At 40.7% G+C, this 25,548-nt stretch overlaps 8 protein-coding genes across 9 annotated transcripts; 5 read left to right on the top strand and 3 right to left on the bottom strand.

Annotated features, from left to right (window-relative positions):
- Window positions 1-799: 799 nt before the first annotated feature.
- LOC148178095 (uncharacterized) lies at window positions 800-3,523 on the top strand. 2 transcript variants are annotated; one of them, XM_088032771.1, is made up of 3 exons: window positions 800-985; window positions 1,207-1,426; window positions 3,268-3,523. In XM_088032771.1, exons 1-3 carry the CDS (start codon window positions 815-817, stop codon window positions 3,462-3,464), a joined length of 588 nt encoding a protein of 195 aa, XP_087888897.1. In that variant the 5' UTR covers window positions 800-814; the 3' UTR covers window positions 3,465-3,523. The 2 variants fall into 2 exon arrangements, with proteins under 2 accessions (XP_087888897.1, XP_087888898.1); XM_088032772.1 differs by having other exon boundaries at window positions 894-985; window positions 1,196-1,426.
- A 73-nt stretch (window positions 3,524-3,596) lies between these two features.
- On the top strand, window positions 3,597-5,678 carry LOC148178094 (cytochrome P450 4c21-like). Its single transcript, XM_088032769.1, has 7 exons — window positions 3,597-3,842; window positions 3,892-4,083; window positions 4,129-4,320; window positions 4,370-4,563; window positions 4,609-4,984; window positions 5,030-5,209; window positions 5,389-5,678. Exons 1-7 carry the CDS (start codon window positions 3,659-3,661, stop codon window positions 5,565-5,567), a joined length of 1,497 nt encoding a protein of 498 aa, XP_087888895.1. The 5' UTR covers window positions 3,597-3,658; the 3' UTR covers window positions 5,568-5,678.
- Window positions 5,679-5,765: 87 nt separating this feature from the next.
- Window positions 5,766-6,627, bottom strand: LOC148178093 (protein takeout-like). The gene is made up of 3 exons (XM_088033448.1): window positions 6,542-6,627; window positions 6,121-6,492; window positions 5,766-6,070 (listed from the first exon to the last, which is right to left on the bottom strand). Exons 1-3 carry the CDS (start codon window positions 6,597-6,599, stop codon window positions 5,766-5,768), a joined length of 735 nt encoding a protein of 244 aa, XP_087889574.1. The 5' UTR covers window positions 6,600-6,627.
- Window positions 6,628-7,227: 600 nt separating this feature from the next.
- rept (RuvB-like helicase 2 rept) lies at window positions 7,228-9,641 on the top strand. Its single transcript, XM_088032790.1, has 6 exons — window positions 7,228-7,349; window positions 7,462-7,847; window positions 8,074-8,276; window positions 8,324-8,512; window positions 8,680-9,255; window positions 9,301-9,641. Exons 1-6 carry the CDS (start codon window positions 7,344-7,346, stop codon window positions 9,327-9,329), a joined length of 1,389 nt encoding a protein of 462 aa, XP_087888916.1. The 5' UTR covers window positions 7,228-7,343; the 3' UTR covers window positions 9,330-9,641.
- A 610-nt stretch (window positions 9,642-10,251) lies between these two features.
- On the top strand, window positions 10,252-12,818 carry LOC148178091 (protein takeout-like). Its single transcript, XM_088032547.1, has 5 exons — window positions 10,252-10,433; window positions 10,485-10,577; window positions 11,363-11,510; window positions 11,558-11,691; window positions 12,414-12,818. The coding sequence occupies exons 1-5, from the start codon at window positions 10,367-10,369 to the stop codon at window positions 12,713-12,715; spliced, it is 744 nt and encodes a 247-aa protein (XP_087888673.1). The 5' UTR covers window positions 10,252-10,366; the 3' UTR covers window positions 12,716-12,818.
- An 8,516-nt stretch (window positions 12,819-21,334) lies between these two features.
- On the bottom strand, window positions 21,335-22,606 carry LOC148178090 (protein takeout-like). The gene is made up of 4 exons (XM_088033155.1): window positions 22,435-22,606; window positions 22,029-22,275; window positions 21,844-21,983; window positions 21,335-21,719 (listed from the first exon to the last, which is right to left on the bottom strand). The coding sequence occupies exons 1-4, from the start codon at window positions 22,487-22,489 to the stop codon at window positions 21,418-21,420; spliced, it is 744 nt and encodes a 247-aa protein (XP_087889281.1). The 5' UTR covers window positions 22,490-22,606; the 3' UTR covers window positions 21,335-21,417.
- Window positions 22,607-23,305: 699 nt separating this feature from the next.
- Window positions 23,306-24,340, top strand: LOC148178089 (protein takeout-like). Its single transcript, XM_088033154.1, has 4 exons — window positions 23,306-23,457; window positions 23,505-23,748; window positions 23,793-23,932; window positions 23,985-24,340. The coding sequence occupies exons 1-4, from the start codon at window positions 23,319-23,321 to the stop codon at window positions 24,284-24,286; spliced, it is 825 nt and encodes a 274-aa protein (XP_087889280.1). The 5' UTR covers window positions 23,306-23,318; the 3' UTR covers window positions 24,287-24,340.
- Window positions 24,304-25,414, bottom strand: LOC148178088 (uncharacterized). The gene is made up of 2 exons (XM_088033152.1): window positions 25,314-25,414; window positions 24,304-25,266 (listed from the first exon to the last, which is right to left on the bottom strand). The coding sequence occupies exon 2, from the start codon at window positions 25,263-25,265 to the stop codon at window positions 24,345-24,347; it is 921 nt and encodes a 306-aa protein (XP_087889278.1). The 5' UTR covers window position 25,266; window positions 25,314-25,414; the 3' UTR covers window positions 24,304-24,344.
- Window positions 25,415-25,548: the final 134 nt, after the last annotated feature.

The following is a 25,548-nucleotide window of genomic DNA, read 5'->3' as shown; positions in this document are numbered from 1 at the left end:
GGTCATCGTTTTAGTCATGAATTTTTGCGAAAATTTGCAAATTTCGACTTTTGGAAAATCTAAAAACGATTTCTTATGTAAAAAGTCGCAAGAAAAACGATGCCGCAAACCGCATTCCAATATCTGAAATAGTTTTCGAGATATCGAGCATGAATTGTTTCGAACCTTCGAAAATTTGGCCTTCTGGTGACAACCCAAAAATTCAAGCGGCCATAACTTAGGAACCACTAACTCACTTTGTTTTAAAAACGATTTTAATTTTATTTTTAAGTCACTACTGAAACTGAACTGAACTATCTCGCGGACGAAAAATTTTGGCACTCGAAATCAATGGTGGAATTAGATTAGAATAGAAGGAATAATGAAAAAAAAAGAGAAAGTTTGAATATAAGAAAAGATTAACATCAAAGATATAAAATGTCAGAAATTCTAGTCGAAAAAAATTCAGAATGGAGAAATAAATTAAATTTGGGTGACTCTCCCCCCATTTTGGGTCTCAAAATACACCCCTTTCGCGAACACAGACACCGTAATATTCGTTTAAAAACTAGTAATGTTCTCAAATTCCCAAATTTTGCTAGCATTACAATTTGCATTTCCCATAAACTTCGACTGACAAAAAAAGAATATTTTGGCGGTGTGCGTGAGATCGTTTGTGCCAAATTTCAAATTTCTATCTCAAAAGATTATAAATGCTCTTGCTATTCTGTCGATTTTTGAGTTCTCTAACTCCATTACTTGACGCGCCACCATAACCCGAACCATTTTTTCCATCGTTTCAAGATAAGCAAACAAATTCTTAAACAATGCGTCAATGTTAACAACATCATATTTACATTTCTGTATTACTGATCACGAGTTGGCAACAGCTGAATCAGTCAGTCTTCGCTGCGCCAAGAAATGGGACACAAAGATCCTCCTCCACCTTACAATAACCCAGGAGGAGCCACCCAAATGCAGACAATGGACACTTCCGGAGAACCACGTGAGTCTCATTTACTCAATTTCGTATTTTTAAAGACTGGGACTTGACGATACCCTTGTGGGTCCCCTGCGGCTAATTAGCCTCTTATCAAAAAATCCAACGCTCATAACTCTGATAAATAATACAACTCTTATCTGCAACTAAACACAATCACAGGTTTGTGCTTTTATTGATTCGGAGATGAGATAGCACTGTTCAGTCTAGTGTTAGTTTTCCGTTAGAAAAGTCGTGACATGGAAAAAGCAAGTGCTCCTTACAACCAAGCTGGTAACTTCCGCCCGGATTTACCACCGAGTTACAACTCTGCAAACCCGGTGCCTTACCAACCGCAGCCCAACACATCTCCCAGTTATCCTCAGCCTCTGCAGCCGCAGATTCCGCAGACTGTTTTAGCACCGCAAACAACCATTGTCATGCCGCAGCAACAACAACCCCAGCAAAGTGAGTGGCCAAGAAACCTCTCGAATTCGAACGGAATTTGTTCGGCGTGGATTAAAACACAATAAATTGTGAAATTATGCAAGTGATAAGGATTGTTAGATAACAAATATCGACATTTTTAAGTTGGTATGGATGTTCTGTGGCCTTCGGTGCCGTTATTATGTGGTTTATCATGGTCACTTCCTTGTGGGGACAGGAAATCCTCTGCGGTTGCATTATGTCTGTCTGTATTGTTTTGAATTGGTTTGTTGATAAAGCTGTCCCAGAAGTTGCTATCAATGCGTGTTACAATCTTTTTGTCTTTTTGCCTCTACTTATTTTGTCCCCAACATCATTTCAAACCATTGGCTAATTTATTGTACCAAATATTTAAAACAATCGAAACTAAAGTGTCTTACCCTTGACCGGTTTAAAAAAAATTTGAAATCTAATCACCAGATATTGAAATTTGTCATTATCACGTTAAGGAATTTATGAGTTTTTCTAAAGTAGAAATTGGAAGTGATTTTTCAAATCAACCTATAATAGCTGTTTAACAAACAAGTTGGTTAATGAAAGCGATTAATAATCGCCCATAGAGTTAGTTACAAAACTTTTCCGGTGATCGAATATTGAAAAATTCACCAAAAACGAAAACTGGTGCAAAGGTGGTTATCCAACCAACAATACAAAAACTAAGGTGAAGTTATGTTTATGATGGATGTGTCCAAAGTTGCCAAATTTGAGTGTAAAAATTGTTTTGTTTTGGTATTATTAAACAGATCCAGAGCAGCGTCAATCATTATTGAATTTATTAAATTGCGTGTGTAATTAGTTGCTTATAGAAACTAAGCACATGAAATCATTTATTAATAGCCCACTTTAATGCATAATTTTAGCCGACAAATCATGCATTAATAGTACCTAAAACCAAACGATCGCCGGAAAATAACAATTTTCATATTTCTCAACTCCAATCTCGGGAAATAACATTTCTCTCATGTCGTTGTTATTTTACACCGCTTATCGCTTCGTGCAAATATGCGCAATATAGAAATGAGTCATTTCCCACGCCAAGAGAGCAACACAGACGTTTTGTATCACCAGCAGATGTCGTCTGGTTTCGAAGCTTGAACCTGAATACAGTAAATTTATAAGATTTTAAAATGGACAAGAGTCCGCCGCCCCCTTACAGTTTGGAGACGCAGCCGACGGTCCCTTTGGCAGCGCCGCCCGTTCAACGTAAGTAAAGAAGCGAGAAAGTGGAGTTTCGATGGTATCTGCATGGCGTAGTGCAATAACTGATAAGAAAAGTGTTACTGCTGTTTATTTGATAGTAAAATTATGTAAAGTAGGGCGGTTTTGTGTGCTGAAATTTGATTGGACGTGATTTTGGGGCAATGCAGGCAATGTGTTGGTTTTCCAGTCTTTGATTCTTTCTTTTATCAAATTTTACTTCACTTTCTATTTCTCTTTTTTTTTATTGTTGTTTTAGATTCTTTTTCTTTGTTTATTTCAACCAATGTTTCCAAAATAAGACTTTTGGTTTGTTTTAAGAAATACGAATTCATCTAGGCAGCGACCGTGTGTCTGAACTTGACGTTTAAACGTCAAATAACTGATAAACAATGGGAATTGACAGATTTCACAGTATAGTACGATCTAAACTAACACCAACTGGTCAAACAGTTTTATTCATCGCCCTGTATAAGTGCAACGAATTGATTAGACTGACGTTGTAAGATACAGTTTATCTAAATCAGCAAGATAAACACTCTGTATATAGGTACCTGCCTACCAAGAAGCAAATTGTTTTATGTATCACCCTGTATACTACATGTCGCTCTTCTTTTGTTTTGCAGATGTCACCCACGTGACCGTGAACACGCAGTCCCAGCACGGCGGCACCTGCCCCGTCTGCCACACAGGAAGATTCGTCTCGGGCTTCACCACCTGCGGATGGCTGTGCGCCATCTTCTGCTTCCCATGCGGCATCCTCTTCTGCTGCTGCTGCATGCGCGAAAAGAAGTGCAATCATTGCGGCTTTTCCGTGTCATAAAACTTTATTTTGTAATTAGGTTAAGTCACTTGATGAATTAAAAATTCACGTTATCTCCATTTTTTCCTTCCTTATTACCCGGAAGGTCAACCTCCTGACATTGTGCGAAACTACAATTCCCATTCAATGTTAATTTCTTAGTCATGGTGAAAATGATTTAAAAGAAAGCGACACGGTGAAAGCGTTCCGAGAAGATGATCAGAAGAGTGTTCAATGTCAACAATGTCGGGGTTCTGGTGGTGTTTACTTTCTTCTTCTACTTTGTTATTTCGTGGTACTGGAGGCGGAGGAAGTTGTATTACCACGCGGCGAAGATCTCCGGGTTTTCAGGGATTCCTATTTTCGGGGCCATTCAGCTGTTGATCGCAGGAAAAGAAGGTAACTTCTTGAAGTACCAGCTTACTAATCAGCTTACTTCTCTTTATAGAGGCCTACAACACCGTGATGACGATTTCCAAGAAGTCGCCTCCTGTGTTCAAAGTCTGGTTGGGTCCCAACTTATACTGCAGCACGTCGCGACCTGAAGACATCGACTTGATCCTGTCCAAGTCGTTGAACAAAGGAAAGTTTTACAACCTCGCTGAAGACTACTTCCATCAATCGCTTCTGGTGTCTCAAAGTTAGTATCACCTCTTTGATTCGCTCTCTTATTCTTGTTTTGAAGTGAGTGTTTGGAAGCATCGGAGGAAGGCGATCAACCCCACGTTCAACATCAATGTTTTGAATTCGATGGTACCGATCTTGGTGAAGTACGCTGGGAGGTTGAAGAAGCAGATGAAGGAGGAGTGTGGCTGGAGAAGAGAGCCCAGAGACTTATTCCCGGTGTTCTGGAAGTACACTTTCGAGTCGGCTTGTGGTACTTGAGCAACCATCAACTTGTTCTGGATTCTACTTTTGGGTTGTAGAGACTTTGGGTGACATCGACGCGGATCTTCTTATCGGAAAAGACGACTTCCTGAAGGGACTCTACCGGTACGAAGAGATTCTCACTGATCGCTTCTACTCTCTCTTCTTCCATAACGACTACGTGTGGAGTTTCGCCGCGTTGAAGAAGGAAGCCGCTGACATCTCCAAGCGAGCGCAAGGGTTTGTGGAGCAGGTGAGTATTACTCCATTCTCCGATGTTCTTAACCTTCTTTCTTAGATAGTTAGAGTGAAGAAGGAGTCTCAAGAGTCGCACCACGCGCCTCCTCGCAACAAGCGCTTTCTTAACTACCTCCTGGACCTTGAAAAGCGCGGTCGAATTTCTCACGAAGCGCTCCTGGAGGAGACACCTCTGATGCTCTTTGCGTCCAGCGAGACCACCGCCATTGCCATGGGCTCGCTCTTCCTCGTCCTAGGCCTCTACCCCGAGATCCAGGAGCGGATCTACCACGAACTGTGCTCCTTTGGACACACGGCGTGGACTCTTGAAGACATCAACCGCATGGACTACCTCGAGAGAGTCATCAAAGAGACGCTGCGCCTTCTCCCGCCGATTCCTCTGTTTTTAAGAAAACTCGACAAAGATGTCACTCTAGGTTGCCCCCCCCTGTCTTGTTTCGTGACGTGACTTCTGATTACAGATTCTTGTACTTTTCCGGCGGGTTCGAGGGTGTTCTTCGTGGTTCCTTATATCCATAGAAAGGAAGAGTTGTGGCCGGATCCTCTGAGGTTTGACCCGGATAGGTTTCTACCTGAAGAGGTGGAGAAGAGGAGTCGGTGCGCGTACTTACCTTTCAGTTACGGGCCTAGAAATTGTATAGGTAAAGTATGTCTTTTCAGAATTATTGACGTCTCGGTAGGCCATGCGTGTACCACTAAAATCACTAAGCTTGACGATTCTGCCAACATAAATTCATATTTCTAAGTGCACTGAAATGTCAAACATTCTGAAATGAACAGATTGGCAGGTTTAGGCTAAGAGGTTAACCGGATTTTTTAGGTTTGAAGTATGCCATGTTGTCGCTGAAAGTCATGATGGCTACTTTGATTAGCGAATACCGCGTGGTGAAGACTGTCGATTACAAGAGTATTGAAGATATCGATCACAATTTCCTCTTGGTCTCCAAGGCGAAGAGGGGATACCGAGTGCTTCTGGAGAAGAGACGCAAAGAAGATTAATAAATAAAGCGTTATTTGTCTTAATACTCGTAGTGAAACCCTCTCGATGTTTGTGACACAAAAGAGTAAAGTAGTGTTTTAATAACGAGAGTAAAATGTCTTTTTATTAATAAATGTTGTCAAACAATTATTACAGTATTATTTTTCAACAAATAGAAATTAAATTATAAAAATCTATGTAGTTACTTTAGTAACATTTCAGCCGTTGATAAAGATATCGCTGACGGGTACCCGCGAGAAGACGGCATTCATCAACGCCTGAATCACTCTTCTGAAAACCTCTTCATACTTTGGTTTCAAATCAGTCCAAATCTCCCGCCAATTGTCATTCATTACCAAATTCATATTAGTCGCTAAAAGCTCCTGACCGTCGTAAAGATTCTCAAAATTAAAGGACATTTTCCGGGGAGTCACCTCCAAAGTACTGCTGGTAGCCCTGAGGTGTCTCCGCCCACGCTTATTGTACTCTTCGAAATTATACGTGTGGTAGCACTGAACTTCATCTGGGGGAAAAACAAAACTAGACGGTAAATAAGCGACCTTTTTTACCCACCCAAAATGATGGTACCAGTCCCATTTCCGTACATATCCATCACTACCATGGTCCCATTGAACACGTAATTCGTATCGATCTTCAGCTGCGGCGTAAAACACCTCATGGTCATGTTAAGAGACTCTAAATCCGCGTTGATCTCCGGGCAGGAAACTCCGATGAACCCGGAAATCTTAAAATCCGTGTAGTTCTGCTCGAATCCCGTGGGACCACTTCCGGGACCTATGGAAATAGCCGGGATAACCAGCGGGTCCACGCTGGGTAACCCGATTCGTCTCATGGGCTTCGTGAGCTGTCTTACAGCGTCCGGAATCGCGACGCTAAGGCAGGCGTTGAAATCTTTTTTTGTGTCGCATCTTTTGAAACTTGGGGCTAAAATTCACAAGAAATAAAGTCATTCAGGGGGGTGCTAAAGACTTACGGAGCTTCCGAGCTGTGGCCACTGCAAGAAGCGCACAAACGAACACAAAGCTCTTCATCTTCTCGTGTTGAGATTCCGATACTTCTTCATTTATACAAACGACCCAAAAAGACTGTTCTGACCTACTCAATAAAGTTATAATGTACAGTTAGAGTGGTTATTGCGGTTACTGGTGAGCATGGTCAAGGCCTCTATTCCGCTTTTGCAGAAGAAACAGAGTAACGGTGCCTTCCAGGCAAAATTTGTGCGGTGGATAGCCTCTGAGAAGCGATGCGTACGTCGTTGATTTATTATTTTTGCTTTTCGATGGCGCATCCGCCAATTTTTAGCATCTTTGCTCTAGTTTAAGCTGGACTTTTTGCAAGGTCATTACGTTTTATCTATGTGATTTGGTCTTGTTTGATCAATATTTCCCGTGGGAGTACCAGTTCTATAATTGTGTCCTACGGGCGAGAGTGTGTTTTGTTTTTCTCATAATTCAAAGAAGGAATCGAACGTTTGTCGATAATTTGGCTAAAAACTGTTGATTTTTGAGTTTATTTTTTTCAGATTGGTACATGGGCGGTGTGTAATTAGGTTTTTCGGTTAATTATTTTGCCGTTAATCAATTAAGTAATTACGCTGATTAATTATTTAGTTATCTGTTGTTTATTTCCCGTTTTTCTCATTTTAAGTAAATTCAAAGATCCTAGTAACTTTTCGTCTGAACGTTTCGAGGTTGGTACCTCTGATTCCACCAACTGTTTACACCAAACATTTTCGAAAGCCGGCACAGCAAATTTTCTCTAATTTCACGTTTACAATGGCTGTAAGTATTCACAACGTCTTCAAAAAACCATAAACCACCCCCTACTATCAATCCCCAATCGTTTTTTCGCCCCCCTTAAACAAACCACCCACAACTTAACCTCACTTTTTAGTCCGCCGCCGCGGCAAAAATCGCCGAAGTCCGCGAGACGACGCGCGTGGAACGAATTGGGGCTCATTCCCACATCCGTGGTCTTGGTTTGGATGAGAGTCTCGAAGCCCGACATGTGTCTCAAGGTATGGTGGGGCAGATGTCAGCCCGGAGAGCTATTGGGATTGTTCTAAAGATGGTGCGCGATGGGAGGATCGCCGGAAGAGCTGTGTTATTGGCGGGGCAGCCGGGAACGGGGAAAACCGCCATCGCCACGGCTTTGGCGGCGGCGTTGGGACACGACACGCCATTTACCAGCATGGCGGGGTCGGAGATTTACTCGCTGGAGATGAGCAAAACGGAGGCGCTCACGCAGGCGATTAGGAAGAGCATCGGAGTGAGAATCAAGTGAGTGAATAAGGGGGCTATCAATGACGTTACGGCCGTAGCTATAGACAACTAGTAATGCACGAGTGCGATCAAGGTTGCTGTGTTTTGTTCCGGGCGATCTGGTTGCTATTCAATGACGTCATGTTTGGTTTTATTTTGCCAAAATACCGGAAAAACAAAACAGCTTCATTGCCGCACACTGATTGAAATTCAAATCTAAACCCGGAAATTGCATTTTTCTCAGGGAAGAGAGCGAAATAATCGAAGGTGAAGTGGTCGAAGTCCAAATCGAGCGTCCAGCGACCGGCGTCGGGACGAAAGTCGGCAAATTAATCCTAAAAACGACAGAGATGGAGACAGTGTACGATCTTGGGGGAAAAATGATCGACAGCATTCTGAAGGAGAAAGTCAAGTCCGGCGACGTCATCACCATCGACAAGGCCACAGGTTCGAGGACACCGCGACCTTGATTTTAACAAACGATGTGTTGACAGGTAAAATCACTAGATTGGGACGTTCGTTCGCCAGAGCCCGCGACTACGACGCCACTGGGCAACAGACGAGGTTCGTCCAGTGCCCGGAAGGGGAGCTCCAGAAGAGGAAGGAAGTGGTGCACACGGTGACGCTGCATGAGATTGATGTCATCAACAGTCGGACGCACGGCTTTCTGGCGCTGTTTTCCGGTAATTTTTGGCAGGGAACACCTGGTGATGAGTCTAACACGCGTTGCAAAAGAGAAATCACATTTACATAATTTATTCCGCAACAGTTGACTAAATTAGACCAGATTTTTGCGTCACAGACCTTGGCACCGTAGGAAGTCATCACTTATCGTTACTATTATTCCTAGGGGACACTGGGGAAATCAAGTCCGAGGTCCGCGAGCAAATCAACGGGAAAGTGGCGGAGTGGCGCGAAGAGGGCAAAGCTGACATGATCCCGGGGGTGCTCTTCATCGACGAAGTTCACATGTTGGACATTGAGTGCTTCTCGTTTTTGAATCGCGCGCTCGAGAACGAGATGGCGCCCATCGTCATCATGGCGACCAATCGGGGGATCACCAAGATCCGAGGAACGAATTACAAGTCTCCGCATGGCATCCCCTTGGATTTACTCGACCGGATGATCATAGTCCCGACGTCTCCCTACGACGAAAAGGAGCTGAGAGAGATCTTAAGTATTCGATGCGAGGAGGAGGACTGTCAGATGTCAGACAATGCTCTCACTGTCTTAACACGAATCTCGAAAGAAACGTCCTTGAGATACGGCATGCAGCTGATCATGACGTCGAGTTTGATCGCGCGGAAGCGAAAGGCACCGGAAGTCGACGTTGAAGACATCAAGAGGGCGTACCAACTGTTTTTCGATGAAGGGAGATCAGTGCAGTTCCTGAAAGAGTACCAACAAGAATTCATGTTCAACGAAGGTAAATTGGTCACTGTGTAGATAATTTTCTATTGTTTTCTTTCAGATGACGCGGTAGAGATGGACATCTCCTAATTTCCAGTTTTTTTTCGACACTTGTTTACTGGTTGTGATCTTGGTGACGCGCACCCTTGACCCAGGAAATTCCTTTTTCGTTCTCATAATTTTCCTGCTGACGTTGACATCACCTGCGAAATTGGGGGAAAACGACAATTTTCTGTCAAATTTTGTCGTTTTGTTTAGAGACGTTTCCTTAATCTTGGCAAATCAAAGTGTCACACTTGACAAATTTACATAATTTGAGGTTGTTATGTAAGTGGAATTTATAGCCAGTGGCGTAGTGTCGAGTTTCAATGAAGTTTTTTTCTAAATAAAGTATTTTTAGTAGGCTTTGTTTCATTGGGAGAGGGGAAAGTTGGGTGAGTGGCGCAAGAACTACATGGAATGTTGCTAAAAGCTGAGGAAGAAAAGTCCAAAAATGAGCTTTCAGGTTTAAGCTTTTTTGACGCACATAACCAAAAATGCAACCTAAATTATTTAAGTTTTACAATTGGAATCAAACCTAAAACTGGGATAAGAAAACCAAACGCCTAGAATTTAGGTTTAAATTCACACATAATCTGCATAATTACAAACCTAAACTTCGAATCAAATAATTTAGACTCGAAAATTTGAAATAGCAAAAAAGGTGATCTAGATCTAGGCTTCTAAAACTTAACAAAACCTAGAAATTGTACCGTTTATTTAAATTTAGTACAAGTCTGAAAAAATAGCCATTTGTTAAAAACCTTTCGTTTCGTGCGTATAAAACGCTCTTCCCACTCTGGCTCCACAAAAACCTAAAATATTTTTTTCTTCCGCGAAAAACCTTTCATGTTCTCATCAGCGTCATTTCCCGCAATTTACGCCAATTTTTCTCCGAACCATCCCATCCAAACCCATCATGGGACGTTCGCCTTGGCGACAGATTCCCTTTCCGTAATTTTTTTCGTTGCTTGCGCACATATTTCGGTATAAAAGAGTCAAAGTGGAACATATCTGAACAATTTCCCCCTCGACTTTAGCAAGTGCACACAATCTAACAAAAACAACATTCACTGAGTGTGTGAATTATGGGTCAATTTCGTGTCACTTTTGGTTTCTTTGCACTGCTTGCAGTGAGTTTTGCGGCCAAATTACGTAAGTCATTTTCGTCATTGAAATCTTCGGGTCATTTTCTTCTTTTTGCAGCGAGTAGCTTCAAAAGATGTCACAAGAGCGACCCGCAATTCGACGAGTGTCTTAAAGTGAACATCGAAGATGCCATCAAGAAATTAAAAAATGGTAAATTTGAATTACTTAATTACTAACTAATTCATTGAATTGCAAGACAGGATGATTTTTTAATTTTTGTATTGTTATTTTAATTGAGTCTAATTCTGACTCGACGCGCACTTTTAATTTGATAATTAGAATGTCTTCTTTTTTCTTTCTAATTAATTGTGAACTAACCTACTTTGAAATAAGAAAGTGATCTCACTGAATATTACGAAAATTTTTCTTAATATTAATTTTGTCGGCTCGATTACGTGTTTGTCATTTAAAATTTTTAATTTAATTACAGTGAAACGTGCAAAAGGCAATCTTTATTATATGTTGCTTGCCTTGTTTGGCAACTCTTAGAAAGTCTTTGGATGCAACTGTTGCAGATTTTTCAGGTTTTTGGCCTAAAAATGAGAAATCAACTTTTTTGTCCGAATTAATTAACGAATTAATTGCTAAGTCAAATAAGTCTAATTAATTCAAAATGTAATTTACAAAATTTAACGCGATTTTAATTTTTTGTTCTATTTCATTCGTCCACGAATCCAAAATAGTGGAAATTAAACCTAAGATCTAAAATTACCGTTATTTTAATTTTCTAATCTTGAAAATTACAAAAATAAAACCCAATTTTGTATTTGAATTAAAATCTAAATCCACGGAAAAACGAGGTCCACGAAAAACCGAGGTCCACCGATTTTCGAGGGCCAACTAGTTTAAAACCTAAAATTGGTACTTTTAAGATAAAAAAACTCTCAAATAGCTTCAAAACAAAAACAACAAACATGTAAGCAAATTTTCCTCAGGCGCCCCTGAACTGGCCCTGGATTCCTTCGAGCCCCTCCTCATCTCCGAACTGATCATCGGCGAAGGCTCCGGTCCTGTCAACGTCCAACAAAACTTCAAAGACGTGAAACTCCACGGTTTAACAGGCTCCAGAGTCCTCTCGCAAAAGTAAAAAAAGTGTTTTTCTCCCCACAATTCTACCAACTTAATTCTAGGTTTGACCCCAAGAAAAACATTCTGCTGGCCCAATCGGTGACCCCGATGCTCCGCCTCGAAGCCGAATACAACATGAAGGGCCGCGTTCTTTTGCTACCGATTTACGGCGATGGACCTTGCAATGTGACTTTAGGTAAGTTTGGTTACGAAATTTGTTTTTCTTGAAGATTCCGGTCATGGTTCCGGAGGAAACCGTTTCATTAACCTTCTTTTTATTAGGCGTGACGTAATTCTTGTATTTACCTTTTGTAGTGGAAGATTTTGAAATGAAATGACAAAAGTGATGTAATAAGATAAACCTAGAAGGCAAATATCGTACGCGAATTTCTACTGGTGAAGGACATTTACAACGTGTAATTTTTAATTGTTACAGGCCATTAATTTGATAATTAATTTACAATTAAATTGATCGGGAAACTCTGATGACAATTTATATTCATTTAAAATGGTAATTTCTATGACGGTTGTTGCTGTTACAGTCCAACTTTGATGGACTCCCAGTGGAGAGGTTCCACTGTACTAATTTAGCCTATTTTCAAGTCCAATTTACTCACTCCAATTCGCCGTACAAGTGACGAAATTCGACTGTAAAAAAAATCATAAATAATAAATATTTCATAATCGATACCAATAAAAATAATAATCAGCAATTTTTCTTTGATAATGTTTGAATAATTTTTAACGTAATTGCGAATGTTAGCAACATCATTAAACTCGTGTGATGTTTGTCCGGCTAGAAAAACAAAACGTAAAAATCATGGCCACTTGATGTCAAACATTTCCGATCAAGACTGCCATGGAACAGTTGAACGCCCGCGCAACAAAACACTGTCTGCCAACTTGATTTTTTTCTAGTTAACACCGCCATCAACCACACCCTCATCGGTGAGCCCTTCGACCGCAAAGGCAAAACCTACTTGAAATGGGTGAACTACACCGTGACTTTGCGACCCGAGAAGGTCCAATTCAACTTTGCCCATTTGTTCAACGGGGACGATCGTCTCGGGAACGAATTGAACAGAGTAATTAACGAGAACTGGGACGTTGTGTTCGCTGACGTCCGAGACGGATATGAGAAGAGTTTCGGACTGATTTTCCAAGATTTGGCTAATCGGGTGTTCTCGAGGGTGCCCTTGAAGGACATATTTTTAGAGTAATTTGTTTCCTGATGTTGGTAGTGATTGTACCGTAGGTTAGAACTGACTGTTTTGTATTCATTAGTCAATTTATATGTTTTACTTAATAAAATTTTATTTGTTACGCTCGTGTTTACTTAAAATTCGTCCTTCTCGGTGTTAAAAAACATTTTCCTGCACTTGGTAAACAAACAGTGTTTATGTTTGAACGTGTCAAGTACAAATTTAGCAACTAGAAGTCATGACCGTCTTTGATTGAAACCAACTTTTGTTTGTGACGTTTATTCAAAGTGTGGTGCATATTAACATAACAAGAGTTGAAAGTCGTGTTTTCAAGCCGTGAAGAATCTACTGTGAATAATCCAACTGTCTGAGCCGACGCATTACGGAAACCGCCGAGTAAATCGACTTCATTATCTTAAAATTATTATTATTATTATTGCCATCGAAAATTCATTTAAACACACCCCGACGCCCATTTCGTAATTTACTGCCATAAACTGGGAGAAATTTATTCGGAAAGTTCTTTGATTGGTCAAAAAGATCAGGTAAGATTTTTTGTTGTTTCGATCCCAGTCGTACCAATTCGTTCGTTTCAAAGTTTGCAAAACCTCATCCGACTAGAAAAATTCCTAGAAAAGTCACTAAAATGGAAGAGGAATTACCACGTGTTCTAGCAATTGTCCTGACAGGATGGTGTGGCATAAAGTGAAGAAATAAGAAAGACCTATTGAGATGATGCGAGGATAGTGTCCTTGGAACGTACCCTGAAACTTTGAGGGGGCTCATGGGTAATATTAAAAGAGTCAGCTTACTGAGAAGGCAAACACGAGGAGGCTGATCCCCAGAATGGCACCGGCGATGTTTAAGACGAAGATGAACGACTTGAATTTGGCTTGGAACTCGCTAATGACGCTACAAAGAAGATTTACGTTTTGTTAGAGCTCCAACTTACCCCCAGAGGTAGACGTGACGTTCAACACCGATTCGAAGCTTCTCTCGAATTGTCCGGTGGTATTGCTCCTGTTTGGGGTCATACCCATTACCAACAGTCTCCAAGAAGTCGATTAAGAGATATAACTGCAAACGTAAGAACGTGGTGAAGTAAATCAAAATATAGAAGACAGCAGGGGCTAGGAATGCAGTCAGAAGAAAATTGATTCTGAAGCCCCACGACAGAAAGGTTTTCCACTGGGGAAGAAACTCCTCGAAAAGTGCCAAGGGAAAATACAGATCAGCATCATTTTCCAGAGGCTTGAGTTGAGTGACTCCAACAGCTATGCCCACAACTCTAATAACAACAACAGCAATGTTAGTCAAAATGACTTCGCAATAAATCCTCCTTTTGGTAGTTAATTTCGCCGTCTTCAGTGTCCAAATTGTGAAGTTACCATTGACACACTCTTGGCATATTTCAGAAATTCTGGGGACCGTGTAGAGAGCAGCCACGTACTACAGAAACACCTAAAGACCTGGAGATTCTTCTTGATACGTACAAAAAATGAAGCTCCGTAGAATGCCAGGTACTTGATAAAATACGACGAGTCGAACTTCTGCAAAAAGAGGATTGTCTGGATCACCATCAGAACAGCCAAGTTCAAAGCCAGAAACTTGGAAGTTATTTTAATGAGAGAATTTTGATACAAATCGACGAACAAGAGGCGCAGTAACCAGAGGTGGTCATCTGGAGAAAGACGTGAGATTTTTAGCGTCGTCATTGAGATATTTTTACCTTTTTTTGACAACTTCTTGGAGACGGGGGTGACCGTGTCCATGGTCAAATTGAAACTGCCGCAAAAGGTCACTCAGTGGATCGGTGTATAAAAACATAACTGTTATTGGGAATATAATAGTTTGAACAAACATTAAAGACACTTTTAATGGTTACTTCTTACAAATAATTTGAAATTAACTCGAATATCAAAAATTTACGACGTTGGTTCGCTGCTGATGGCTAATTTATCGATTTTTTAATTGAACGTGCTACTTATAGCCTTTTATTAATTCAGTAGGTGCTTATTTCATGGTAAACACTTTTTAAAGTATTGCGGGTTGCCTTGCGGGAGTTATTTCTTATGGAACACCCATAAAATTACAGCTCTATAGAGTCCAACTCATTGCTATCAGTCCACTCCCCTGAATGATGAATTTTCAAAATTTTAAGATAACATGGTTGGCATCATTGTTCCCCCCAGAATTTGACATTTGTCATTTTTGACATCGTCTTTTGTACCTCAAAACAACACTGCTATTGCAACATTTGCAACAGGAACGAATTACACGACAAACACTTAACTCTGACAGTTATTTATTTAATGATGGAGTTTTTATTTTTTTATACCAAATGTTGGTACTACGCCCACCCCAAAAATGTACATTTGTCAACGTTGACACTAAATTTACCTCGGTGTATCAAATAGGTACGACTCGTGGCCATCTCTGATTAAAACCTTGTAATTGCTGCTGACTTTTATTGAAAGTGTGGTGCATATTAACATAACAAGAGTCAAAAGTCTTGTTTTCAAGCCGTGAAGAATCTACTGTGAATAATCCAACTGTTTGAATCGACTCATTACGGAAACCGCCGAGTACAGCGACTTTATTATCTAAAAATTTGTATTATTGTTACCATTTTAGAGTCATTCCGACCCACCCCGACGCCCATGTTGTAATTAATCGCCAAAACCTCGGAGAAACTAATTCTCAAAGTCCTCTGACTGGTCAAAAAAATCAAAAACGACTTTTTGTTGTTTTGGTCCCAGTCGTACCAATTGGTTCGTTTTAAAGTCTCCAAGAGCTCGTTGGACTAGAAAAGTCTCTAAGTAAAGTTACTAAAACAAAGGAAAGATTACCACATCTTCGAGCAACTGTCCTGACAGCACTACGTGGCATAGAGTGAAATTGTACGCAAGAATCAAAGTGGTGATGCGAAGATATCGTCCTTTGAAGGTCCCCTGAAACTGTCGAGACGGTTTAAGAGAACTACTAGAAGAATTACCTCACTGAGAAGTAAAAAACGAGGAGACTGATCCCGAAAATGGCGCCTGTGATGTTCAAGACGATGATGAGCGGCTTGAACTTGGCTTGGAACTCGCTGACGACGCTACAAAGAGAATTTAACTTTGGGTGCGTCCCCAACTTACCCCGAAAGATAAACGTGGCGCTCAATTCCAATATGTAACTTTTCGCGAATGGTACTGTGGTACTGATCGTCTGTTTTAGGGTTGATTCCATTACCAAGAGTCTCCAAGAAGTCGATTAAGAGATAGAGCTGCAAGCGCAAGAACGTAGTGAAGTAAATAAGAATGTAAGGAACAGCAGAGACTAAGAAAGCTGAAAGAAGGAAACTAATTCTGAAGCCCCACGAAAGAAATATTTTCCATTGCGGAAAAAACTCTTCGTAGATGGCCAAGGGGAAGAAGAGATCGACATCGTCTTCAAGCGGCCAGAGGTGAGTAACACCAGCAGCCATCCCCATGATTCTAACAACAACAGCGCCTATGTTATTCAAAATGACGTCTGATCGGATCTTCTTCTTAGTGGCCGAACCCGCTGTATTGGCCGTCCAAATAGTAAAGTCGTCATTAACACTCTCTTCGCAGATTTCAGAAGTTCTGGGCAAAACGTAGAGTCGCCGCGAGCTACAAGAAGTTCCAAAGATCTAGAGGGCCTCCTCGGTACTTACAAAGAATGAACCTCCGTAGAATGACAGGTACTTGATGAAGTACATCGAGTCGAACTTCTGTAAGAAGAGAACTGTTTGGAGCACCATCAAAACGACCGAGTTTAGCGCGATGACTTTTGAGGTCAGTTTTATGAAGAAGTTTTGGTAAATGTCGACGAACAAAAGGCGGAGTAGCCAGAGGTGGTCATCTGGAGAGAGAAGTGGAATTTTTATCATCACCATTGGTGCTGTTTTACCGTTTTTTGACAATTTCTTGGAGACAGGGGTGATTGTGTCCATGGTCAAATTAAAACTACCATAAATGTTCGCTCGATAGATCATTAAATTTAGTTATTAATGGAAATAGAATAGACGCTAAAGAGGTCTTTTATTGATGGTCCTTAAACATAATTTTAATTTGAGTTTGATATGAAAAATGTACGACTCTGTTTTGACCACTAATCGGAGAAATTATTGATTTTCTAATTGGAAGTTTTTATTAATTCAGGCAGTACTTAATTATATTTTGTTCTAAAAAACGTTTAGAGGATTCCTGGTTGCCATGTTGGATCCACCATTTTGTTTTTTCAAATTACAGCCAAATTTTGACATCTCTGACTAATTATTATTATTATTGTAATACAGAAGCAAATTTGAATTACAAAATATACTCACATCTACGAATTGAGGACATTTATAAGTCAGATGCAGTCAAACCTCAAACTGTGATAATTCCAAATTGTAAATTTCGTTCAGGTCCACGTTGACTGTTATTTATTTAATGTTTTAGTACTTTGGGTATTTTCATAAGACAATTTTGGTATTACGATCACCCCAAAAATGTGCAACTGTCAATTTTGACACTAAATTTACTTCGTGGCCATCTCTGATTAAAACTCTGTAATTGCCAGTGACTTTTATTGAAAATGTGGTGCATATTAACATAACAAGAGTTGAAAGTCGTGTTTTCAAGCCGTGAAGAATCTACTGTGAATAATCCAACTGTTTGAATCGACTCATTACGGAAACCGCCGAGTACACCGACTTTATTATCTAAAAATTTGTATTATTGTTACCATTTTAGAGTCATTTCGACCCACCCCGACGCCCATGTTGTAATTAATCGCCAAAACCTCGGAGAAACTAATTCTCAAAGTCCTCTGACTGGTCAAAAAAATCAAAAACGACTTTTTGTTGTTTTGGTCCCAGTCGTACCAATTGGTTCGTTTTAAAGTCTCCAAGAGCTCGTTCGACTAGAAAAGTCTCTAGTAAAGTTACTAAAACAAAGGAGAGATTACCACATCTTCGAGCAACTGTCCTGACAGCACTGCGTGGCATAGAGTGAAATTGTACACAAGAATCAAAGTGGTGATGCGAAGATATCGTCCTTTGAAGGTCCCCTGAAACTGTCGAGACGGTTTAAGAGAACTACCAGAAGAATTACCTCACTGAGAAGTAAAAAACGAGGAGACTGATCCCGAGAATGGCGCCTGTGATGTTCAAGACGATGATGAGCGGCTTGAACTTGGCTTGGAACTCGCTGACGACGCTACAAAGAGAATTTAACTTTGGGTGCCTCCCCAACTTACCTCGAGAGATAAACATGGCGCTCAACACCAATTTGTAACTTTTCGCGAATAATACTGTGGTACTGACGATCGTCTGTTTTAGGGTTGTTTCCATCACCAACAGTCTCCAAGAAGTCGATTAAGAGATAGAGTTGCAAGCGCAAGAACGTAGTGAAGTAAATCAGAATGTAAGGAACAGCAGGGACTAAGAAAGTCGAAAGAAGGAAACTAATTCTGAAGCCCCACGAAAGAAATGTTTTCCATTGCGGAAAAAACTTTTCGTAAATGGCCAAGGGGAAGAAGAGATCGGCGTCGTCTTCAAGCGGCCAGAAGTGAGTTACACCAGCAGCCATCCCCATGATTCTAACAACAACAGCGCCTATGTTATTCAAAATGACGTCTGATCGGATCCTCTTCTTGGTGGCCAAACGCGCTGTGTTGGCCGTCCAAATAGTAAAGTCGTCATTAACACTCTCTTGGCAGATTTCAGAAGTTCTGGGCATAATGTAGAGAGTCGCCGCGAGCTACAAGAAGTTCTAAAGATCTAGAGGGCCTTCTCGGTACTTACAAAGAATGAACCTCCGTAGAATGACAGGTACTTGATGAAGTACATCGAGTCGAACTTCTGTAAGAAGAGAACTGTTTGGAGCACCAACAGAACGACCAAGTTTAGCGCGATGACTTTTGAGGTCAGTTTTATGAAGAAGTTTTGGTAAATGTCGACAAACAAGAGGCGGAGTAGCCAGAGGTGGTCATCTGGAGAGAGAAGTGGAATTTTTATCATCACCATTGGTGCGGTTTTACCGTTTTTTGACAATTTCTTGGAGACAGGGGTGATTGTGTCCATGGTCAAATTAAAACTATCATAAAAGTTCGCTCGATAGATCATTAAATTTAGTTATTAATGGAAATAGAATAGACGCTAAAGAGGTCTTTTATTGATGGTCCTTAAACATAATTTTAATTTGAGTTTGATATGAAAAATGTACGACTCTGTTTTGACTACTAATCGGATAAATTATTGATTTTCTAATTGGAAGCTTTTATTAATTCAGGCAGTACTTAATTATATTTTGTTCTAAAAAAAGGTTTAGAGGATTCCTGGTTGCCATGTTGGATCCACCATTTTGTTTTTACAAATTACAGCCAAATTTTGACATCTCTGACTAATTACTATTATTATTCTAATACAAATTTGAATTACAAAATATAGTCACATCTACGAATTGAGGACATTTATAAGTCAGATACAGTCAAACCTCAAACTGTGATAATTCCAAATTGTAAATTCCGTTCAGGTCCACGTTGACAGTTATTTATTTAATGTTTTAGTACTTTGGGTATTTTTATAAGACAATTTTGGTATTACAATCACCCCAAAAATGTACAACTGTCAATTTTGACACTAAATTTACTTCGTGGCCATCTCTGATTAAAACTCTGTAATTGCCAGTGACTTTTATTGAAAGTGTGGTGCATATTAACATAACAAGAGTCCAAAGTCGTGTTTTTAAGCCATGAAGAATCTACTGTGAATAATCCAAGTGTTTGAGCCGACTCATTACGGAAACCGTCGAATAAATCGACTTAATTATCTAAAAAATAACATTATTATCATCTCAAGGTCATACCAACTCACCCCGACGCCCATATTATAGTTGATGGCCACTAACTCGGAGAAGTTAATTCTCAAAATCCTTTGATTGGTCAGAAAGATCAGGTACGATTTTCTGTTGTTTTGGTCCCAGCCGTACCAATTGCTTCGTTTCAGAGCCTCCAAGAGTTCGTTCGACTGGAAAAGTTTCTAGAAATCTTACTAAAATAAGAATTAAGTTACCACGTCTTCGAGCATCTGTCCTGAGCGGATGGTGTGGCAGAAAGTGAAGAAAGCCGAAAGAACCAAAGTGATGATGCGCGGGTATCGTCCTTCGAAAGTCCCTTGAAACTTTGAGACGGCTTAGGAGGATTACCAGAAGAATTACCTTACTGAGAAGTAAAAAATGAAGATGCTGATCCCTAGAATGGCGCCAGTGATGTTAAAAACGAAGATAAGCGACTTGAACTTGTTTAGGAACTCGTTGACGACGCTACAGAGATAGACGTGTCTCTTGATAGCAATTTCGAGCTTCTTTCGGACTCTTCTTTGGTGTTTGATACCACCTAAAGACTCCAAGAAGTCGATTAAGAGGTACAACTCCAACCGCACGAACGTGGTGAAATAAATCAACATGTAGAAGACAGCGGGGATGAGAAACGACACGGGGACAAAACTGATTCTGAACCCCCACGACAGGAGGGTTTTCCATTGAGGAACAAACTCCTCGAAGAGCGCCAAGGGAAAAAACAGATCAACATCGTCTTGAAGAGGCAACATATGAGTCACTCCCGAAGCTATAGCGATGACTCCATTTACCACAACCGCCGCGTGAGTCAAAGCGACCTCCACGCGGATCCTCCTCTTGGTGGTAAAACTCGCTGTCTTCACTTCCCAAATTGTAAAATTATCATTAACACACTCTCGGCAAATGTCCGACGTTTTGGGCGCAGCCAAGAGAACTGCCACGAGCTACAAGAAGGTCTAGAGACCTGGAGGTGCTCCTCTGGGAACTACTTACAAAGAATGAAGCTCCGTAGAACGACAGATACTTGATGAAGTACAACGAGTTGAACTTTTGCAAGAAGAGGAGAGTTTGGAACATCATCAGGAGGACCAAGCTCATGGCGATGATCTTTGGAGTTGCTTTCATGATGGAGTTTTGGGTGAAATCGACAAACAGGAGGCGCAGTAGCCAGAGGTGGTCATCTGGAGAAGGACTGCGGATTTTACAGGGTCTTTATTTAGGTTAATTTACCTTTTTTTGACCACTTCTTGGAGGAAGGAGCGACTGGATCCATGGTTTAGTGAAAACTGGCATCAAAAATCGTTCATTAATGAAATAGTCAACATTTAAAGTCATCTAAATGAGCAATCAAAAAATGATTTGAACAGACAATAATAGTTTTTTTACTATTATTTTGTTAACATAAATTTAGGTTAATCGGATAAAAAATATGACTTTTCATGACCAAATTATAGGTTTTTATTGACTTCTCAATTTGTAACCTTTTATTTATTCATTCAATCGTGCATTCAATAAGAAATAAGGGATTAAAGTCGCCTTTGCCATGATTTCGCATTGATTTTGTTACTATAGAGACCCAACTGTCATTTGTCTTTAAGTAAAGTGAGATTAGAAGTGTCATTCTAATAGAAACTTTACGACATACGTTACAAAAACTCATAGATAGCCCGGAAACGTTTCTATTTTAAGTGTCAAAGTGACGTTTTGCAAATCTGTCATGTAAATTTGACATAACGACACGTAAAGTTGACATTTTGGACGTTTTTACATGAAGTAAAAAATGGTGAATGCGATGAGTCATTTATTCCTTTTAAAAGCTCTAAAAGTTACAGTAGAACCTCAGATTCTTAAATACAGTCGAACCTCGACCTAGGGCAGAAACAGCTCGTCTTCCGACACCCTCGCAAAGACTCGATTGATAATGTCTTTCCAAATGAGTGAGATGCCTTCATCAAAATACTTCCCCACGTCTTCATAGACAATATCAAAGTTTTCATTCATGGTCTTGCCAACCTCACGACTTAAAGCTTCATTTCCGTCGATAATATTCTCGAAATTAAAAACCCCTCGTTTAGGCTTCGCCTTGAGGACAAAGTCAGTGACGTGCAGATGCTTCTTCCCGTTTTTCGTCACTTCGTCTATCTTAACATCGTAGTCGGTGTCAATATCGACTGAAAATTTCTTTACAGAGAGCGAAAATAATTGAACGTATGTCGGAACTTGACTTCGAAACGTCAAAAACTTGACAAGAATCGACGAAAGTCAAAATATCAAGACATACATTCACAGTCTTACACAACTCCATCGTGCACTTCCCGTGCCCGTTGATAGGAAACACCAAAAGCTGCCCCGACATCTTGTAATCGGCCTCCATTTTGATTTGAGGCGTCTTCGTTTTGAATCTCCAGTACCAGTTGTCACCGCTGAGTTTAACGCTACAAGAAAATGTAATACAGTGGAACCTCAGTACTGTTACCCACTCGCTAGCCACGATGACTCCAGTGGTGGCGTTGTACATGTTCAAATTCTCGTACTCTTGAGCGATACTGATTCTGGTGTCGCTGCTATTTTCTCCGAATGACAGTTTTTTGATGAGTAGGGGCTCAAGGCGGACGAGGCCCATGTCTTTGTTTCCAAGGCGGTGTTTGAGCATGGCGTCGACGGCGTTGGTGGCCAAGCAGTCGCTCAGTTTGGGGTCCGTTCTGCTACATTTGTTGATGTCCGGAGCTGAAACCGAAGGGAATTGTACACTTGTGCGCATTAAATTTGGGCCACTTATTTTAGGCCAGTGTAAACCATACTTTCATTATAATCGATCAATTTTAAAGTTATTTAACATATGACAGATGATACTTGCCAAAAGTTTATAACCATAAAAGTACTTACGTAGATTTTTCGAGGAAACACATAAGAAAAACAATGAAAATGTTATAACGATCATCGTGTTACGAAATTTAATGCTGAACTTAGGATGCTTACACCACAATTAAATAGTAGGAGATGACCTTCCAATCAGATTCGGAAAAAACTCGCATAAATTTCAAGTTCATTTAAATTCAATGACTAGCTTGAATTTTAAGACTATAGTAAAATCTCCAAGCTGCGATCTCTTTTTTTAGATCCTGTTAACTCACAAATATGATAATTTTACATTCATCCGCCATATTGGTTGCCATTTTGTTTTTAATTAATTACAGTAGAATCTACGAGCTGCGGACGTTGTTAACTCAGATATTGTGGAAAACAGAAAGTTTTAATACAGTAGAACCGTTGACTTATGTTCACCACAAAAATGCATTTAATTTGGTATATTTCACATAATAGGAACGAAATACGGTAGAACCAGGAAAAATATTGATTTTCTGATTGGTCACTTGTGACGTCATTTCTATCACCGATTGGCTAAATCGCGACGACTTGGTGAAAAAAATCACAAGTTTCTACACTTGACCAACAAACAACGATTAATAAAAATAAAACAACTGACTGTGTTAATTTGTTTCTAAAGTGACTAAACTGCCAACTTTTGAATGTCGCCTTGTAATTAGAAGTAATTATTTACGCATTACTCGGGTGGAAAAAAAAGTCCAGTCCTGAAAATTGCCATTTTTTCGCTGAACACACAAACAATTAGTACTAATCGTTCACCTCGCAATGAACTTTTTCGGTGTGATTAAAAACAATACAATGTGTTGGGAAAAACTTTCACGCGCTATAAAATTATGAAATTAGCATAATGTGTTTTGACGCAAATTACAATTAATTAATTAATGCAATACTCTTCTGTTTTACTTTTTACTGGTCCAAGGATTTCAAGAACCAGTTCATACCAGTCGCAACCGCGCGCTAACATGCTCGTTTATTTTTTCTTCCTCCTAACTCTGACGTTTTCAACCCCCAAATCTCTCCGTAAGTCGTTTTGTTTTAGTCTCCTGTCTTAACCCCTTTTCTTCCAGCGTCTTTCATCACGAAATGCAGCAAATCTGACCCGAATCTCGGCAAATGTCTCGATAAAAGCGCCTTCGAGGCAGCCGAGAAACTCAAGGTCGGCAATAAAGACTTGGGGGTGGTCCCCCTAGAGCCGTTCCTGATCAGTCAGGTGGACTTGGGGAACAACACGGCGGGAGCGGTTCGTCTGCACCAGGTCTACAACAATATGAAGATCTTCGGGATGACGAACGCTGTTCTCTCCGATTCAAAGTAGGTAAAGAGTGTATTAATGTCTGATTGAATTGTCTCCGCAGTGCTAACTTCACGGGGGAGAATTGCTTCTGGAACTATAAAGTGTTCAATCCGATGGTGCGTCTGGAGGCTGACTATGTCATGACAGGGCAACTCCTGCTGTTCCCGCTCAATGGACACGGGAAATGTGTGAACTATTTGTGTGAGTACTTCTCTGGAATGAGGGACCCACGGGCGCATACTTTGGTTCGTAGATAACAGCACTGGGAACTACAAGGCGAAGTGTGAGAGGTACAAGAAGAGGAACAAGACTTTCTTGAGAGTGACGGAGTTCCTCTTCAGCATAACACCGAAGAAGCTTGTGATAGACTACGAGAATATTATAGACGGGAATGAGCAACTGAGCAAGGAGGTGGTGAAGACGCTCAATGAGAACATCGACAGTGTGTACGAGGAAGTGGCGCCGTCTTTTAACCAGGTCATGGGTACGGTGTGGAAGGAAACTCTCAATCAGGTCTTTTCCAGGGTGCCCGAGGAAGAACTGTTTTTGCCATGATTTTTTTAATAACTTGATTGTCTGCAGAATTAAATATTTATTATCTACCATAAATTATCTACATCTCTTGACACTTATCGGACAGCACTTCACCAACATTCTTGATTTCAATGTGGTTCTCCTGGATCTTCTCCACCAAAGACTTGGCGCGATCGCATTCAAACAACGTCAATTTAATCCCAATCCTCTCTAATTTCGGGAGGTTTTCCAAGATCTTCTCCACGTTTAACGAGTTGATCTTATTCCCCACCAACTCCAACCTCTTCAGACTGTTCAATCCATCGAACTCCCCGCCGGTGAAGTTCCTTATGCTGTTCCCAGAGAGGTGCAACTCCTCTAAATTGTGCAAGTTTTTGAAAGTCCCCGGTTGGATCTTCTCCACCTGATTGGTGGGTAGCTCCAACTTGACCAATCCCGTCAAGTCATCGAAGGTATTGAGGTCAATTTGTTTGATCTGACAATGTTGCAGCCTCAACTTCTTCAGACTTTTCAAGCCTTTAAAATAATTGGCGTCTAGAGGCCCCAAATTCTGTTTCTCGATCCAGAGGAACTCGAGTTTGGTCAATGCTCTGAAGATTTGGTTGTCGAAGAAGGGGAAGTTGTTGTCGTACACGCGCAGCGTGATCAATTTCGGGCAGCAGCCCTTGAAGACGCGCGTGGTGATGTTGGGGAAGCCGTGGTTGATCCTGATGGTCAGCGTCTCCAGGTTCGGGAAGGAGTGGAAGAATCCCGGCTCAATGTCAGAGATGTTGCTCGATCGGATGACTATCTCTTTGATTCCTAAGAGGAGCGGGAAGGAGTCTGCGTAGATGGGCCCCCGGATCAGGGTCAAATCCAGTTTTTTTCCGAACTTCTTTAAAGACATGGGTTTGCCCTTTTCGAATTCGATCGCGCTGCATTTCGTCTCGTCTCCGGCTCCGTTGTATTCACAACAGTGGGATGAGAGGGCCAAAGCAACGACTATAAAGACACTTTTCATTCTAAAAAACGGCGAATTAAGGGGTGAAGGGCTCCGGCAGGGGCTTACCTTGGCTTAGATGAGACGTACAACGACTAAAGTGATTCTTTATTTGCTAAGTACTTATATGATTAAGTAATAGAATTCGAGTTTTGCAAATGACAATTTGCATAACTAAGACTTAACAAATTTGTCCTTTATGCCCTATAAAATCGGGAGAGTGGTAATGACTCTGTTTGCGTGCGTTGGCTGAGAAGGACGGCGTTTTCCGTTAGAGCTTGGGCGTAATTTAGATTTATCGGTG

The sequence above is a fragment of the Gnatocerus cornutus genome, chromosome 3 (assembly GCF_029298725.1).
Source record: "Gnatocerus cornutus isolate USDA-ARS CGAHR chromosome 3, icGnaCorn1.1, whole genome shotgun sequence".
NCBI lineage: Eukaryota > Metazoa > Arthropoda > Insecta > Coleoptera > Tenebrionidae > Gnatocerus > Gnatocerus cornutus.
The sequence above is the reverse complement of the archived record's forward strand: the minus strand, read 5'-3'. Positions and strand labels throughout refer to the sequence as shown.